Source organism: Kryptolebias marmoratus, linkage group LG20, assembly GCF_001649575.2.
Source record: "Kryptolebias marmoratus isolate JLee-2015 linkage group LG20, ASM164957v2, whole genome shotgun sequence".
NCBI classification, from domain to species: Eukaryota; Metazoa; Chordata; class Actinopteri; order Cyprinodontiformes; family Rivulidae; genus Kryptolebias; species Kryptolebias marmoratus.
This window is the reverse complement of record NC_051449.1, coordinates 13,670,577-13,687,178: the sequence shown is the minus strand read 5'-3', so window position 1 is coordinate 13,687,178 and position 16,602 is coordinate 13,670,577. Positions and strand designations below refer to the sequence as shown.

The following is a 16,602-nucleotide window of genomic DNA, read 5'->3' as shown; positions in this document are numbered from 1 at the left end:
TAAGATCGACCAGCGGTCTAAAACACTAATTCCACTACTATTTCAAACAATATGAAGATGAGTGTTCTTTTGCTACGACAGCTTATACAAGAAAAAAAAATTACACTCAAAACATTTTTTTAAAATGTCATTGTCATTTGACCTCAAGTCCCTGATTTTCATTTTTAAGTCCAGCTCCTGCTAGATTGCATTGCATGGATTCTACACAGTATGCAATAGGTACATTAATCATACTTTTCTTCATATCTTTACAGTAAAGACAGCGATATGCAGTAGGTGTTTGGAAGCAGAGTGAAAGGGGTGATACTAAGACTAAAAGTGCTGGCACAGTAGACCAGACCAGTTCGACCTTAACTTTATTCTAGTATATTTGTATAGACTCCTTCTTGCCAAAGTGTTCCTAGACGTTGAGTAGCTCTTTTCTTTCTGCTGAGGCCAGCACACAGTGCATCCAGGTCAAATGACCAGTGGTGCTGGCAGTAGCTGATTGGTCAATTTGCGAGCTGAGACATCAGCTGGACTGACCTTAACCAAACAGATTCTCCTACAAAAAAAAGGCCTCATTCCTGAACTCCACCAGGGTCACAAGTTGGAAGACAGCCGAGATCTGGCAGAGTCTAGCTCTGGAAGGCTGACAATTGAATCTTTCTTGGGAACTGCAGAGTCTGGAGGTCCTGATCCAGCAGCTGATGCTACTGCCCCCATTCCAGTAGGTCCACCAGGAGGGGGTGTGGAGGCAAATGCAACCCTCTGCTGGGCTCCTGCTGACTTCCCCACCCCTGAGGGTCCTGGCAAGCTGTGGTGAGGGGGCTGAGAAGGGCCTATAGAGGAGTTGGAGGTGCGGGTGGAGGGTGGAGGGCTGGGGGCTGCAGAGGAAGCTTGTGGCGTTCCCTCCTGGGGAAGTGAAGGTTGGGAGGCAGACAGGGCCCGAGAGTCCTGGCTCAAGTTGCCCGTATGAAGGGAGTGGGTGCTCTTGTGTGAGGCGGGCCTCTGCTGGGTCTGTGTGGGACTGGGTGCATGGTGCTGCACAAGGGACAACTGTGAACCAGATGGTCCTACACTCGCCATGTACTGAAAAGTCCGTCCTGAAGTTGTAAGCGGGCTTTGAACTGGTGGGCTGGAAATTGCAGATCCAAATGCCCCTCCAGGTGTCTGAGGCAGCTGAGACTGAAGGGGAGACATAGAGACCGGACTGGACAAGTTCTGCATCACCTGGAACCTTCGCACCATGCATGGAGACTGCAATGTCCCTGGACCCACCAAAGGACTTGCCATCTGAGGACAGAAACTCATGGCCACAGCTTGCTGAAGTGTGGCAATAGCAGAGCCTGCCTGTGGCTGACCCGGAGGGGCAAAGATCCCACCGATAGAGGGGGTCATAGACATGGCCCGCGGCCGCTGCAGGTCCACCAACTTTACCATTTCACGGTCATACTTGACAATCTCCTGAATCATCTCATTCTCCTGGTTGTTGAAAACACCAGAGTTGAGATCATGCTGAACCTTGTGCATCAGAATGGAGTTCTTTTTACCTGCGGAAATTAATGAAAAAAAAAAAAACAGGTTATAAAGCTTAAAGAGCAGAAAAAGAAAGAGGACAAGGCAGAAAGGACATAAATAAAGGCTGAGCAAAGCAAAAAACAAACAAATTTTTGTTTTTTTTTAAAGAGAAAACAAGCATTAGCCACAGCATGTGATGTCCTCTAACAGAACAAGCCCTGAGGGAAGAGGAGGTGTCACTCTGTACTCTCATCTATGGTTACCGTGTCCTGTGTCCGTTTTAGAGAACAGTACATCTCATTTTACTGCTTATATGTACTTTTATGTTCTGGTAATATTTCCTTTTCATTTCAGTGCACAAGTTCATCTCAACTTGCTTCATTTTTTAATCACATTAAAAAGCCTTCTATGTTTGCTTTGGATTTACTATACAATTCGGTTCTCAACACATCTGAGACCACATTAGTCACACTCCCTTCTAATGTTTGCAGTGGAGGAACATTTGTCAAGTTCTTACATAAACAGCACAGTTGATATCTGCTGTATTTATTTATCTAGCTATTTATTTTACCTATGCGGTCCAGGCGGTCAATGGCAACAGTCTCAAAGGCTCGTCTCATCATGGGATACTCCTCCAGCACCTCATTGAAGTGGTCAACAGACAGGGAGTAGAGCCGACAGTAAGTCTCTGCTCGCACGCTGGCTGTTCGCCGACCCCTTGTCAATAAACAGATCTCTGAAACAGAAAGAAAAAAGCTTAAAAACAAATGTGAAAAACAGCAACACCCAAGAAAATAAAATGTGCAAATTCAACAAATGTGCCCCACCTCCAAAATAAGACCCATCGGACAGTTTCATTGCAAGAGTTCCCTTGGTGATCACGCTGCATACTCCGTGCTGAATGAAGTACATTTTTTTGCCAATGGTGCCCTCCCTTATGATGTAGTCTTGTGGTTGGAAAACCTCAAAACGTAGCTTAGTCAACATGGCTGTCACAAAGTTTGGCTCTGCGTTGGCGAACAGCGGCATAGACGCCACCAGCTTGCGACAGTTAAAGTTGACAATTTCCTAAAACACACACACATACACACACATTGTTTGTATGCAAACAAGCAAAAAAGTATAACTGTGAGTACAGGAACTGTAACCACCCACCTTGCAACCATGTATGACTAAAACATAAAAAAGCTACTTCGTTGCAATCAACAGTGTTAAAATTATGAGTTGAAATTTTGTTTCATGGGGAAAAAAACAATAAGAAATATGTGCCATGTTGTGTATATTTATCTCACCTCTCTGAGAGGCTCACTGAGTTCTCCCAGGATGCTCTCCTCGTCAAACATCTTGCCCTGGTATCTGTGCTCATAATAGTCATGGATTTTCTGTCGGAAGTCAGCAGGCAGCTTGTGGAAGGACATATACTGCTCCACTTGTTTGTACTGAGAGAGAGAGAGAGATGGACAGATATGATGCTCTGTTAATGCACTGCAGACAGTAAAAACTGTTTATATTGACCCACTTCCAGCTATCACATTATCAGGTCTAACCAGCAATAGGAGCTGCACATTAGTTTAGGTAAAGGTACATGTGACATTCCTTTGTCCCACTTTCTAGTTTTAGTGAGACATGGTTCAAATGAAATATGGAAAATCTGGATTTTTCTTTAGCAGAAAAAAAGACAAAAAGGAAGAAAGAAGCAAAAACAGCTAATTATGTGCATTCAGCCAAAAGGAACAATCTGGGCTCTGAGAACAACAGAAACGTGAACAAAAGTTGAATTGAAGGATGTTTACTCATTATCAACTTCATCACAACTAACTAGACTGTAAATAAAGACAGTATGGCAGAGCAGCCCAGAGTTTAATATTTTTTGACGTTCTGTTTGAGGATTGTTTAGCCACTCTAGTTAGTAATATCATTGTGGTTAAAAAATGGTAATAAAGTTGGTTTTGAAAATTGTAATCGACAGGATATTATAATGAACATATTAGCCCACTGACCCATATCACCACTAGCTGCTAATGAAAATAACAATAGTAATTCAGTAATTCAGGAGACTCAGATGTTGTTTAGAAGAAGGAAAAAAAAATCAAAGTTTAAACATCAAGTTTATAAAATACTGTATGCAATACAATGTCTCCTCATGTGTAGGCACATGTGTAGAGCACATTCGTCTCCGTATATCACTCTAAGAGAACAAGATGGCATGCATGGTTCAGGACTGTCCTTGCCCAGAGACTTGGGACATCTTATCATCACAAGGCTGCTTTGCAGAGACACAGTATCCCTCTTCTGACACCTCATGAGTCAGACAACTGCATTCAGCTATGGACAATGACTCACTACTATTGTAAATAAGTTCCCTCACAAACTTCCAGTGCGTTAAGAAAGGCAGTCGCTCAGCTGAAAAGAAGAAACGCTCTCACTCTGTGATAAGTGTTACCTGAAAACACATCAATCAATGCTAGATCAATAAAAAAGGGCTCTGCATCACATGAACACTATCAGTTTTTACTGTTGAGATATGCTAATAACAATCACAGGAAGTTGAGAGACAAACTTGTGAATGGGCTGCAGAGAGTGACAGAATAATCAGCTGCTGAGATAAAAAGGTTTCTCTGTGTACTTTGTTGTCAGACTGTGAGCACTCCAGCCCAGCTCAAAGACCACAACTCAACCCTTTAAAGCTGTCTGAAACATCATTTTAAAAGGGTTACCAGCCTGACAGATACCCAGCGCTCACAGCTTTCAGGGATTAAGAACGTCATCATCAGTACTGTTATCACAGCACTCCTAAACTGCAATCTAAAAGAATCAAGAAACCTCCCGCTGACAGAGACAAATGTTTCCCAACAAGGTCCCAGGTTCATTTCTGCTTCAGACAGCACTGTGTCAGTGAGGTGTGTGTCCTGCCAGAGGCCTCCGACAAAACAATGAAGTCCACCGATCCAAGCTTCGAGCCCCGGAGTGCAACATGTAAACTCCGGCAGAGGAAATAGCTTATTATCAGAAACACACACCCTGCCTCTCTGTTTCGAAAAGAAAGCCCACATGGCAAACATTTTGCTGTACTCGGGTGGCTGCATGTGTACGCAGAGAAAATCCTCACTTCAAACCCTTGCTACTCGGGCGAAAAACATCTTTGGCTTTTCAAATTTATGACAGCAGCCCAGAGGCCTGGAATACTGAACAGGAAACAAACCAAATTACTTTAACAAAAACATTTTTCAGCAACAAACTATGTTACATTTCTTTAAATGTTTAGTTGTTTTTGATGTTTACAGCAAGTTGGGACTGGAATTAAAATGGTATGTAACACTAATTTATTGGCCTAACAATCAAACACTAAAATGAACAAGACATCATCGCTCCGCCTTTGCCTTTTGGAGGCAGACAATAACAAGAACTGTACCCTGAGAAATACAACCAAATAAGTTAGCATGTATCTAAATATTCTGCTGGCTCTAATCAGTAACTCATATAAATCAAAGAGAGGGGTCTTAAGTTTCGTCCAGGTTTTTACATGTTATTCTGCTAAAATGTTTTATATTTAAGAAAAGGGATGAAAATGGTTTGAACAAACAAAGCTGTAGACAGTAAAATGCTTTTGTCTTTGTCTTTGGGACAGATCATGATTATTAAATTATGGAATATTTACTGTTTCTGTTGTGATAAAATCAAATTAGTTAGGACTGCTGTGATTTATGCAAGTACTCTTTCCAAGTTTGATTGTTCTCGTTTCTATCACTTTTCAGATACAAAGCTTAGCTTACTGTAGGTAGTTTAATCTCAGTCATTCTTACTTTTCAAATCCATTTATCTGAGTTAAAGTGTCACAATAATGAAAACGTCGCCCCTCTAGTGTGACATCACATACTGTTTGAGAAAAGGGACACTGATACAACAACATAAACAACAGGTTGTTTATGAAACAGAGGCGGGGAATGCTACCCGTCAATCTGCCTGGAAAATAAATCCATAATTCGACATGCTGCTGTGTCCCACAGGGATTCTTTCAGGAATACGTAACCATTAAAAAGACAAACAAAACTTTTGAATTACAGGCCGGCTTGAGGAACGGTTTCCTGCAGAGTCGCTTTGATGGAGTTACCCAACACTAAATCTCACCTGCATGAGTGACTCTGCTTCCTGACATCTGCAGATTGGGAGCAGCCGGAAGAAATGACCCCATGTCACAACTACCCAACAACACTAACACCGCAGCTGGTGTGTCCCCGTGGAGAATAGAACAGCTGAGCAGCTGATTGTGAGAAAAGTGTGTCTGTGGGTGAGTCTGTCAGTACGGGTGCAGCGACCACACAGATGTGGTCAGATAAGAATCTGACTCAGCTAATTCTGGACTAATGAGGCAGCTGAAGCCTGAGTGCATTTTAATGACTTGACTTTTTTTATGCCGAGTCACAGTGCCAAGTCTGGACCGTCACCCGGCGACTCTGAAACCTCCGCAGTGCCACACAGAGAGAAGGCCGAGCATGTTCGGTCACTGCATCGCATCCAGGGAGGACTGACAGGAAAAGTGATGCTTATCCTCTGTGGCATTTTCACTCTGAGTTTGCCATGTCAGCAACTGTTTGGAAACTTTTTGCTGTTGTTGTTTGTGTTTTTTGTCACAGACAGGACACTTTATTGCTCACAGACAAAAGCAAAGAAGGTAATGTTTTGGCCACGTCTGTGTGTGTGGTCTTATGTCTTTACTGTTAGCAAAATATCTCCTGAACCACTGGGTGCATTTTAATGAAAACCTCAGAAAGTAATCATTGGATGTGAATCTACAACTGATTAATTAAATCCCATTAAAGATGCAACCCTAGCGAATGCAAAAAAAATAGTTTCACAAATATTAAGTTAAAAATTGGCGTGGAAGTAGCTGAGAGTCATCCCGACACATAGTTGAAGCGTTAACATTAACTATTACAGTCAACTGTGTCTGTCTGTTAGCAAAATATCTCATGAACCACAGGACACATTTTAATTAAACTTTCAGAAAGTAATCGTTGGATAAACATCTACAACCGATTAACTTCTGGAGTCACCCCAATTAAAGAAGTCAGCTGCAGCTAAATGACTTTAGCCACCTCCAAAATGGATATAACTCAGCAAATTTTGGGGTTATTAGGCTAAGAATTAATGTGGTAGAAGGTCAGTGTCATCCTCAACACAAATTTTAAGCACTATCAAGCCACATGATGTTTTGTATAATGTTATTTACAAGGTTTGACAAATAATACTATATCTCCGTCATTTCTAATCAGATCTTTAATACTTTATAAGTTATGCCTATTAACCAAAAATCTAGTTTTCACTTTCCTCCTTCCTGAGATTTTTAATTTATGTTCAACTCAAACCACCATTTGGAGGCATAATTTATTCAGTCCATTCACTCCCAGCTCAACTGTCTCATTACAATAAGAAGCACATTCACCTAAAGAAAGGAAAATCAGATAGTGGGAAGCCAGAGCTTGTCTTGTCTGTCTGTAATTCAGAGACGTGTAAAGGAGGAGTGACAGCACGCTGTGAGGACTCGCACAGTACAAAGTCTCATTAAATGAAATGAAGCTTCTTAGGAAAATCCAGAAAATCCCGTAGCTCATTCAAAGGGAGTGACAGCCAGAAGAGACCGGATGATAAAGCTTTGTTCATTAAGAAAGAAAAATAGTATTTGACTCAACAAAAAAGAGAAATAGTTTTTGTTTTAAATGTTGGCCACTGTCTTTGTAAAGTCAGCCGGTTTCCGGGTAATTGGAGGGATCAATGAGTGGTTTTCAAAAAACACACAAAGAAGAGGCAGTTATTGATGGTGGCAGCAGAACAAAGCTCGTTGTGGTTGATTGTCACAGAGAGCTCAAACTACCGTCTGTTCTTCGTGTTGCTGACTGAGCTCGGTCTCTGTCTAACATCTGGTCCGAACTTTGGTCCGCAAAAAACCAAGGAGAGCTGACTCAGTTGTAAATAAACCTTGTGAAGCTGTTGGGAGGTGATTAAAGGTGTAACAGATGCATCTGTGAAGATATATGATGAACTGACTTTCTACTGCACTTTCTAAAGCCACAAACCTTTGCTCCAATGAACTTAAAAGTAAAATCTACAGACAAAAAGACAAAAACTAAACTGGAGATTTGCTTTTTTCATAAAGACTACCTAACTAAATACAAATCTGGAATAATTCCACTTTTCTAAATGACTAACTTTAATGTCTATTGTCTAAAAACTGTGATTAAACATATGAACATAAAGGTTGTTTTTTTCTTCACTGTAAAAAAAGCCTGTACGGTAAGTAATAAAAAAAAATATTAGTATTCAAATGCTTCATGTTATCGATATGGCTTGCCCATCCTTTAATAGGTCCGCCGGTTAAATAAAAGACTTCCACCCGACAAACATTTATCGAACAGAAAACTGCACTGATGCTGCATTTTGCTGAGTAACTGATCACTCTGTGAGCTGAACTTAATTAGGGCGTTAATGAAGCAGGAACGGCTAAATGAAGCAAAGCATTGACAAATTATCCATATTATCATTTACCCTGCTGTTATTGGGTTTAAAAGGAACTGTGTGATTATTAACATTATTTATTGTGTTTGTTTGGATAAGTGTTTGCTCTGACGTTTGTTGAACTTTGCACTGCTTGCTGCACAAAAAATGGCCCTTTCACAGTGTGTTTATTAAAAGAAGGAAAAAAGGGGTAATCTGGAAAGGCTTAAAAATATGGCCATTGATAGAAAACAAGCACACGTTTGGATTTATCGCTGGTTTTCTGAATTCAGCACAGGATAATACTTATACATACAGCAGAAAAACACACAAATACACACCAAATGTTTCATTGTTGTAGTAGAAGCTTTTGGCAAAAGTCTAATTGGATATTTGACAACTCTTCTCTGCTGTTTTTTTGCCTGTTTGTTTGTTTGGCAAACAACTGATTACAGGTAGAACTTACTTTTTTTTTGTTTTCAAATCGTGAATTTAAGAAGCTTAATCTCTACTTTATTCTTCTACAACAACCCCTATTTGTCAGGATCCTAGGATTTATGTGTTTGATTTTGTGTGTTAGTTCCTCCTTGTGTCATTGCCCCAAAGTTCCCTCAGGCAGCCATGCCTTCTTCTTATTCTTCTTCAATTTGCAGCAGTGTAGACACTTCAATGTGTATGACTTCAGCCCACAGGTGAAATGGGAAAGTCTAACTTTCTAAGAGTTTATACTCTTGAAAACAGCCTGGATTCATATAGGAACTGAATAATTGCCTGTGGTTCTCATGTTGACCAAGCATAAACTTAACAGAGAAAACAACAATCTCCATGTGTGATAAGTTTTGAATATTTTTTTTTTCTGTTGTGTACTTTCTAGATTTTATTGAAACATGCTGAACAAGCCACACTTGCATGGGCCTGTTTCTTTTACAAGTTTAAAATACTGATTTAAACCACAATGACTCCATCTTAACCTGGATAATTAATTGTTGCATTTTCCAGAATGTTTGATGTTTTTCTTGACTGAAGGTGGCAAACTATAATAATGTCTCTTTACCTTTCTTCATGATTCTGTCAACTCTTTTTCTATACTTTCCTTGGTTTTACTATAGTACTCAACTTTCCCAAATGGTAAATTAACACCTGTTGTACTTCTTTTTTTCCAGACTTAGCTTTGCTACTTTATCAGCAATTTCATTTCTTATTATTCCAGAGTTCATAAGTGTCCACATAAAGCAAAATCTCTACGAATTTAACCCAACGTTACCTCTGGGATGAAATGGAAATATCCAGTCTGGGTCTGCATCACACTGCAGACAGTCTTATTTTGCTAACACCCTCAAAATGATTATAATGTCACTTTTAGTCCTGCCTGCCGGCACGGCAAATCCACCCGGCAGCATCAGCATCACCCTCAGTGGCTGCGCTGACACTATTCTGCTGCATGTACTTTTTCCTTTATTTCTTTTTTTATATATTACACACATCCTCAGCTGAAATACTAATCCTCTGAAAAACGAAAATCTGAAAAGTGGTCGGAGAAAGAGCTTTGGGAAAGTTCACTTTAGCAGAAAAATGACAGAAATAGGATGAGATGAGCTTGTACTAGGAAATTGGCCTAATGCCTGTGAATAAACACAAAACTCATGGCATTATGAATACGTTTCTGATGCCAGTGCACAGAGGTTTCTTTTTGCCCATTTTATCCTTAAACTGAACAAAATCTAGGCTGTTTAAGTTATCAAAAGCCTTTAAAACCCACGATAGCTCCTAAAGAACTCAGACTTCATTTTCTCTGTACCACAGATTTCAATCTGAGGGTTAAACTTTCAAGCCTCAGTTTCAGGATAATAAATAGCGGTTTGGGTAATTGTCATTCTCCTGGGTAGCTTGGCCATTTAGGCGAAAACCACATTGGGCTAAAACACAAGAGACTTCTCTGTACCCTTTTAACTCCCATCATCTGACACAAATGTTAAAAAATAAGAGCACTAGTCAGTACTCTACGTGCTGAATTGTTGTCCTCTAAACCATTTATTGAGTATAATTTATAATACTGGAGTTCTACCTAATGATAGGCGGACAAAAACACTCCAAACTCTGATGTGAAATACACCGCCCTCAAACATCCAGGACTCTGTCTCCCACAGGTTTCCCCTCCCCCTCGCTTTTACTCCCTGTAGCAGCCGGGCAGCCGTAGCGCTGCACCTTTCAAGGACACCAGAACCAGAAAGGATAAAGAGGGAGGCAAAAAAGAAGCAAACCCAGAAAAATTTAGATCATGAGGCGAGAAGAGGGTGAGGTAAAGGAGGAGATAAAGCCAAAAAATAAAATAAAATAAGTGGAGATATTAAATCAGCGAAGAAGGGGTGACATCATATGAAAAGAATGATGGTTAAAGATATGGAGAACATAATAGAGAGTGCAGATGGAGTGATACCAGGAGCGTGAGTTATCGGGAAGAGACAGGGAGGAAAGCAGCCATGGTTGCTTACGTCACCTTCAGGATGACATTGGCAGGACACACTGGTCTGCTGCCTCATCAATTCCACTGCTGCCCAAGGGGAAATCGTAACGTGCACACACGCAGAGGCACACGCACGCTCACGCCCAGCCCCTGCCAACGTGGCTCTACCTGGCCAAACACACCCGCAGCCTCTGATTGGCTGTCGAAAGCCAGCAGCACCCCCCCCCTTGCTCACAACCAGCGAGACTCTGCTTGGAAACAGAGCGGCCGAGCTGCTAACACCACAGACCGCTGCTGCAGCGCCTATCAGCACGACTATATGATCCCCAGTTCAGAAGGCACAAAAAAATACAAACTCACCACAAAAAATATGAAGGACGGGGTTCAGTGTGTTGTTAGAGACAAAGGTTAAACAACTTGTTTCTTTGTAAAATCTTTTCAGTTTCATAAAAACTGATGCAGAGTTTAAAAAATGAATAAAGTATTTATTCAGAAGCAACATTTTCAAAAAATAAAGTCACAAATTCTGCATGCAAAGTCTAACATTACCATCTGTTAGGAGTCAAAGTTTGGGTTTGGGGCAATGAATAAATTGAGTTTACCAGCAAGTGACCAGTAAATAATTAGAAATTACAGTGCTGTGTTTTCAAACGGAATCAAATCAATTCAGCGGTGCTTGCTGCAATTTAGTGCCTTCTATTTAATAATGTCTGCTGGTGTTTTAGGTGAGGAAAAGTTTGAGGGAACTGGACTGTGAAGAGAAAAACGTTATATTTTTTGTCTGGTTCTAGGTCTTAAGTAGTATAAACACAACATCTGTCATTTATTTATATATTATCTGCAAAGGATTTAGCTAAAAAATAACAAGTATAGCACTTGTAAAGGAAAAACCTGAGGGAGACATAGACCTGGACGTAAAACAGATGTATTTCAGATCAGTTTGGAGTAATTTTGTATAGGTATCATTAGGACAAACTCCAGTATTATAAAAATCATCTATTATTTTATTAAAGTTTTAAACACTCATAGTATGTGTTGAAGCTAATTCTCTGCTGCTCTACACACCAGATTTCTGCTTAATATCTGTAAAAATAACTGAGGTGTAGCCATTTCCTGTGTTTGCTAAGCTCGATCAGCTGTGTCAGCCATCTTGAATCCCATTGACTACAAAAGATAATCAGTTGCAGACGTACCTCCAGTGGTTACTTTGAGAGTTTCAATAAAATCTGTCCAGTGATTCATGAAATATTTTGGCAACAGACAAACAAATACAGAGACAGGTGATTACATGTTTGCACATCTTTTATGATAGAGAGTGATAAAAATATTAGCCTGAGTTTCCTGAGCACTTCTCCTTCATGAAGCTTTACTAACAAATACTAGGCACCAGAATTTAAAAGGTTTGGTCTAAAACTAAAAGAGGTCAGTCTTTGGTAACATTTGCTCATGTCTGTCAGTATTTTTAGTCTCAGGATAGCACATAAGACCAACAATAAAAACAGATACTAGTTTAGTGTTGTTACTTTTTGTTTGTTTGTGGTGCAAAAATTATAATGGGTTGGGTTTTACTTCCTTGTCTAGTCAAAAAAAAAAAAAAAAAAAAAACTAGTGCAGCAAACGTTCCTTTATTAATTTTTTCAGTTTGTCATTTTTGCACCTTTTGTTTTTCTGCAAATCAAACAACAAAAGGATGAAAAGAAACAAGGACTGTTTGATTTATTTTATAACTTTGGAGCAATGACAAATCTTTCTGCTAAGCTAACTTATTCAGCGAACAGCGATGGCTTCGTTTAAGAAAAGAGGTTTTATCCTTTGGGGGTAAAATAGCTGGAGATGTGGTAAACCTTTGCATTTGAATGACTTATAGAAAATTCCTTACGATTATTGTGCAAATGTAGCTGGAATTAAAAGTTGTATTTTCATCACTGTGTCACTTTATGTTTGATATGTCCCACCAAACGTCAACATAAACATCAGTAGTGTTTGTTGAAATCACCTTTTTTTCTTAACCCTCCTAAAGCCCTCAAAAGAGAAAGAGATAGAAAGAGGTAGAGAAGCCCTTGTAACTTTGGGTCAATTTGACCCGAAGACCACTTCAGGGTTAAACAGCTTAGTCTTTACCTTATCTCATTTTCTTTTTGAACTGATGGCAGCTGTTTGAATTTGTAAAAATACCAAAGTGTTTTCTGTTTTTAAAAGAAATGAACATGAAGCGTTGAGATGACGTTTCCTCACCTTTTCTTGATACTGCCGTCTGGATGAGTCCAGGGACTGGATCAGAGCTGTTGCATGGCCAATAAAAACAGCGTAGCAGGTAGCTCCTACAATCATACTCAGCATGGTCAGCCAGATATCTGACAGACTCTCCGGGGCCTGCCGGCCATAACCGATGCACAGCATGTGGCTCATCGCCTTGAAAACAGCAAAGGAGTAGAGCTCTGACCAGGTATCATTCTGTTCAAAGAAAAGAAGGGGGATAGACAAGCAGGTAGAAACAGTAGTTTAATAAAATGACAGGTTTAGAAAGTCTGAGCAGCTAAAGCAAATGTTTGGGACTGGTGGGGTCATGGAATTGTATTCATACAAATGAGAACTTGAGGGACTGTGTTGCATTAGAGGGAAAGAAGGAGGAAGTGGAAACAACGTTGGGGAAATCCTTGGAGGCCTAATCAGTGAAGTAAAGACGGTAGGAAATTATTTCCTTTGAGAGGAATGATAATGAGAGGTCATTAAATATGCCCTTTCAAAGCTGTGTGTGAGCAGGAATCTACCAGAGGCAGCGACAGCCATGCAGCGGTCACCAGGCCGCTGCTGGTGAGGAGACTCGTGTCCCCATACAGACATCCGATTGTAGTTTACACAGAGGCATTAATGAGGCTGTTTGATGACGGTGAAAAAATGGGATGAACACAACGTATAGACGTAAACAAAACCTCAGCGTTATTCTATTAACGAGGAGGTCTCTGGTTCAAATCATAGCTGTGAAGGCCTTGTTTAATAAGTACAAGAACAAAAAGACACATAGGAGGAAGAAAATATAACTGCAACAAAAGGACATTCAGACCAAAGTGTCAAGATATATTAAGTCCCAACTGTCCGCCAGTAATGCAAAGGACAGCAGACAAAGTTCAAAGGAATAAAAAGTCCATAAAAAAGGCTACATGTCTAACAAATTAAAAGTGGTGTCTGTAAAACAGGAATAGAAAAGCACACAATTAAAAATTAAGAAAGTTTATTAAGGGGTCAGAAAGTTTGTACCATACTTCCTAAAAGTGCAGACAGATGGGAGACTATGTTACTTAAAGCACAACCTGAAGCTTGGGGGACACAGGATAACTCAGGATGTTGTAGAGCTGAAGTTCAGGTCAGTGGATGATCACAAGAACCACATATGCTGAGGTGAATATCTGGTTATTATACGTGAAAAATAACCTCTGAGTCTCAGTCCTAACCCCCACCCCCTCACCCCCTCACNCAAACCTCCTGGTCAGGTTAAAGTAAGTCCTGAAAATGAATAAATGAATGACTGTAGTTTTGTGCTGACACAAACCTTTTTACACAAAACTCAATGACTGAACAATAATCTCTTCAGAGGCCATGTTTTTTTTTGTTGATTATGTTTACTTAACATAATAGTAAAACAATATATATATTTTTTCACCTGAGTAATGTGTTACCTTTCTGTGTAAATAAAGTTTGTAATTATCAAAAAAAAAGCATCCAAAATACTCTCTACTATAATACTTTATGGATTTTTTTTCTGTTTTATTATTTTTCACCTAATCATTCCATTTATGTGTTTATGTGGGCGTCAGGAAGGGCATCCAGCATAAAACAATTGCCAAATCTTTCATGCGAGTTCGCTCGCTCTGGTGACCTCTGCAGAAGGGAGCAGCCGAGAGAACAACAACAACGAGTGCATTTATGTGGTTTGTTTTTTCGTGTTACTACGCAAATGTATGTGTGTTGAGCACAGACCATGTTTATTCCAATGGTGCTGAGAGTCTGCCAAACATATCAGTCCACCTGATCAGCACAACGAGTGAGTCCAAAAGTTTCCCAGCTGATACATTCAGCAGCCTCGCAGCACCATCAATCATGTATCAAAGCTGCGCTCCACACGGGACCCTGTCATCAGCTTTCCTCGGTAAAGTCTCTGGATTTCAAGTACTCTTTGTCAGATCCTGGTGCAGGTTGTTCTTTTGTCCAGTTTTGTTTCAGTTCAGTGAGTTGTTCAGCTAAAGTACCTCTGGCTTTTACAACCTGTCTGCTTGCTGCCTCCTTGACCTCCAGTGGTCAAATGTTTCACGATTGTCCTTGATATCTGAAAAACAAAAATCTAGATCATGATTCCCTGTTTCGTGCACCAGATATTGATTAAGGGCAGACAGGTTTAGCAAAGGGGGCTGCAAATATAAATGCAGTGGTTTTAAATGACACTTTTTTATGTTTCTTGCATGCAACACTTATTTTTTGACATTTTTCTGTGACCAGAAAGTCCCAGTAACAAAACCATATTTCTTACTCAGATGCCAAAAGTTCTCATGAAGTTTAAAATATGGTATACAATAATTTTAAATAATCATGAGTAGTAATTGAGCGTTCATTGTTTTAATGTTTGACCCGTGACTGCAAGTAAATTTGAAGAGCTTAAAGGGCAACACAAGCAATCTGAAAAAATGTGACAGGTGTCTAACTTCCCCTTAATGTTTTACATTCAAAACTAAAATAGAATAATGGTTAAATAAAATGGTCATCAGATGTGAAAGTAGAGAATCACGTGTTCAGCATGTTTTCAACGAGGAGGTCTGCTATCAGCCAACACAACAATAAAAGGCTTCAGAGTGACAGAAAGGTCTCCGTGTGTGAGTTTAGGAGAATCAAGACTCCAAAAATAAATATAGCTCCACCAAGTGGGCTGGGACTAAATGGTGGATGTGGAAATGGAAAAAGAAACAGTGGAGTGAAAAAGATTGAATAATAGATGAATGATGAGCACTTTGATTCTGAAATAGCTCAGTCAGAGAGCCGGAGAGCCTCCATATCCACCTCAATCTCAACGGTTCTCCTCAGAGACTTCAGTTTGGGAACTATCCTCTGCTTTAATCAACATCTCCATTAGCTGCAGAGGATCTGTTTGAACTTGCCTGATAACAGGGAGGCTTTAAGTTTCTCTTCTTGCGTGCCAAAGTGTGTCTTTACACAGGCTGCTCTAACCCTGCTGCATATAAGGCCTTCAAAAATAAACTAAACTGCTGAAGAGAATAACTTTAATTTAGCAAATTATGGCTGCATGCTTTAAGGAGTGCCATGTGTTCACAAATATGCATTAGAGCTTATCTTAGAGTGTTGAGGTCATGCTGGTAGTATTATGATGAAAGAAACAGCTATTAGTGATTGTGTCTGACTAGATTTCTTTACATGTGTTTGATTTTAGTCTAAATCTTCAGTTTAAATATCATGGCAATTCATTAAATAGTTCCTTGATAAACTGTCAACCTGATTTCAGTGCTGGAAAAACAAGAAACAAAAATACTAAAATAAATATAATTTTGCTGAATTATCTACTGGAATCCCAGAATAATTGCACACAAGTCATTGATTCGACTCTTTAAAACCTCATTTATGCTCATTAATTATTTATGTTTGGGTTTTTATTCCTAAAACAATCATGTCTTCAAATGATGAACAGTAACATCATACCTTTTCCTCATTTTTGTGTGGATCTAAAAATATGCACATTTATCTCAGTCTCTGTCTGCACCAGCTACTCACCTGCAGTTCTGCTTTAAAGCTGTAAAACCACTTCATAGTTTCAGTACGTTAACTTTTTCCACACCTCTTCCATTAGCTGTAATGCTGTAGGCTTGACTAGTTTATTCAATCATTTTTAATGTGTTACTAAATATATATAATCTTTGCTCCAGATTCAACTGGATTGATTCTTTCGGTTATAAAACTGAGCCTCTTTGAGACTGTTGTTGCAACCCTAAAGTTGTTGTTCTGCAGCTTGAAAGTGGTCATTTATCTCAACAAAGGTGCACTTGACTTATTTCACCAAAGAAATGCTTTCTTCAGTATAAAGCTTCACATGGAGAAGGTAAAGTTAGAAACTTCTACAGAGTTTTATACAGGCCATCAGTCAG

General features: G+C 39.7%; 1 protein-coding gene across 1 annotated transcript in view; it reads right to left on the bottom strand.

Annotated features, from left to right (window-relative positions):
* Nucleotides 1–582: 582 nt before the first annotated feature.
* LOC108239460 (potassium/sodium hyperpolarization-activated cyclic nucleotide-gated channel 2) overlaps nucleotides 583–16,602 on the bottom strand; it is a 29,836-nt gene continuing 13,816 nt past the window's right edge. The window contains exons 4-8 of the mRNA XM_017422169.3: nucleotides 12,692–12,910; nucleotides 2,793–2,939; nucleotides 2,328–2,568; nucleotides 2,072–2,236; nucleotides 583–1,532 (exon numbers count right to left, since the gene is read on the bottom strand). Coding sequence (XP_017277658.1) covers nucleotides 583–1,532; nucleotides 2,072–2,236; nucleotides 2,328–2,568; nucleotides 2,793–2,939; nucleotides 12,692–12,910 — 1,722 coding nt within the window. The remainder of the gene's footprint in view (nucleotides 1,533–2,071; nucleotides 2,237–2,327; nucleotides 2,569–2,792; nucleotides 2,940–12,691; nucleotides 12,911–16,602) is intronic.